At 38.3% G+C, this 2,123-nt stretch overlaps 1 protein-coding gene across 1 annotated transcript; it reads right to left on the reverse strand.

Annotated features, from left to right (window-relative positions):
• Window positions 1–712: 712 nt before the first annotated feature.
• On the reverse strand, window positions 713–1,798 carry LOC109192317 (F-box/kelch-repeat protein At1g80440-like). Its single transcript, XM_019342889.1, has one exon. The coding sequence runs from the start codon at window positions 1,796–1,798 to the stop codon at window positions 713–715; it is 1,086 nt and encodes a 361-aa protein (XP_019198434.1).
• Between the last annotated feature and the right edge of the window lie 325 nt (window positions 1,799–2,123).

Below are 2,123 nucleotides of genomic sequence, written 5' to 3' on the forward strand. Positions count from 1 at the left end.
TGATACATTGGTTGTCTCATTAAAAACCTTACTAAGAAAACCCTGTGCAGTGGAGGCGTTATTGGTTCTTTGTGTTTCAGTAGATTGAGAAAGTATATGAACAGATACTACAATGTAATAAAAATTACTAGTTTAAATTAATATGGGTCTAAAATTCTCCAAAGTATATTATTTATTTATTTTTATGAAATATCTCCAATTTAATATCTATCAAATTTAATTCTCTTAACTTGAATGGTAAAAAAAAAAAAGATTACTTGTTTAAATTAATAAGGGTCTAAAATTCTCCAAAGTATATTATTTATTTATTTTTATGAAATATCTCCAATTTAATATCTATCAAATTTAATTCTCTTACTTAAATGGAATGGTAATAATCTTGATGTCATCGCATATCCTCGGCCTTCTTCGTTTTCGATGAAAAACAAATCTCGATCTCCGAAAGCGTTTTCCTTGGTAGTTGGTTTACTTAACGGAATTATTTTTGCCACGTTTAATGCATAACTTTCAATGTCACATTTTGTTTTGTACAAATCTCTAATAGAAACTTAAAACAATTGAAATGCATCACATTTTCACTTTGAGACCATATATATTCTTTCCAAAATATATTGTAAACACGAAATGTAACGCATTGTAAATAATTGAATCTCAATCATCTAATTAAGACAAATGTATTCAAAAAAGAAAAAGAAAAAGAGTGTTTGTCACACTAATTTAAGGGCAAAATATAATTGTTCTTTTTAGATGTGTATACAACAACTGGATTGAACATTGCCACGATACTCGGGATTTGTACTTTGGTCCATTTCTTAGTTTTCAATTCCAGCACATAAGCTCTCTTAGCTGCACCATATTTTGTATTTCCAATAATCACCATAATCTTCCCCGGCCACCCTGTCACATATACCACGCTAGATGTGTAGATTGGGACCCGAGCGACAAACACCCATGTGGCGTCCTCTAATGCAATCACGTCATGTCTTTCCTTAATTGTGTATAATATCCCTCCAACCTCCACGTAAATATCTCGCTTCGATATGATCTCATAATCTGTGACTATGTCGCTTAGGCACCATTGTCGGGTTACAAGGTCGAGTGTTTCGGCAGGTTGTTTGGAATCCAAGTCATGTGGATCGTTAAAGCCGCCGAGTACGTGGAACTTGCTACGGTGGAACACACACGTGCACTCGATTCGCCCAAATGACATGTCCGACAAGGTTGTCCACGTGTCCCTTGCCACGTCGTACGCCAACGCTGATTTCAACACGCTGTTGCCCAAGTTCACACCGCCGGCGACCACCACTGTCCCGTCGTCCGCCGCCGATGCCGCGCATCCGAAGAACGCGCGACCCTTGCATGGCATATCGGCGCCGCGCCTCCACGTGGCGGATAAGAAGTTGTAGATGAAAACTGAATTCAGATGCTGCCGTGTAACCGGGTGGAAACCGCCTATCACCGCCACCTCCGTTCCAATTCCTACTACGCTACAGTACACCGGCATCCGTTCCGCCATCTCCGGTATCGGCGGAAAATTGCGCCAACGCCTTTTCACCGGCTCGAATAGCGTGAGCCGGTAAAACGACGGATCCGATTCTCTTAAACCATCCATTCTCTGAGCCATGACAATGACAGGTCGGGTTAGAGCAGAAGCTTTCCGGCGCCGGCGGAACTCCGGCTGTTTAATCACAGCGTTCCATGCTCTACACACAGATGCAGCCTTGGATAACTGATCAAACGAAATCCGAATAAGACATTCATGAGCTACGTCGTTGGGAAGACCGGGAATCAGCTCCATTGAAAGAAAACAGATCGGAGCAGAATTATATTTCAGAGGTTTGGATTCTTGAAGATGAAAGGAAACAATAAATACCAATGTATAGTAGCTTTGTTAGGGTTGGCGAATTGTAAGTTGTATGGGATCGAAACTTTTACGAATTGTAAGTTGTATGGGATCCAAACTTTTATAAACTTTACAATTTTGGAATTAGTACAATACTAAGTTTTTGTTTTTTTTTTTTTTTTAATTTTATTATTATTATTATTTATATTTATTTATTTTTTTGTGGGGGAAAGAAGCAATACTTGCTTTATAATATATATAAATAAATAATGATTAGTTA

This window comes from Ipomoea nil, unplaced genomic scaffold, assembly GCF_001879475.1.
Source record: "Ipomoea nil cultivar Tokyo-kokei standard unplaced genomic scaffold, Asagao_1.1 scaffold1770, whole genome shotgun sequence".
NCBI classification, from domain to species: domain Eukaryota; kingdom Viridiplantae; phylum Streptophyta; class Magnoliopsida; order Solanales; family Convolvulaceae; genus Ipomoea; species Ipomoea nil.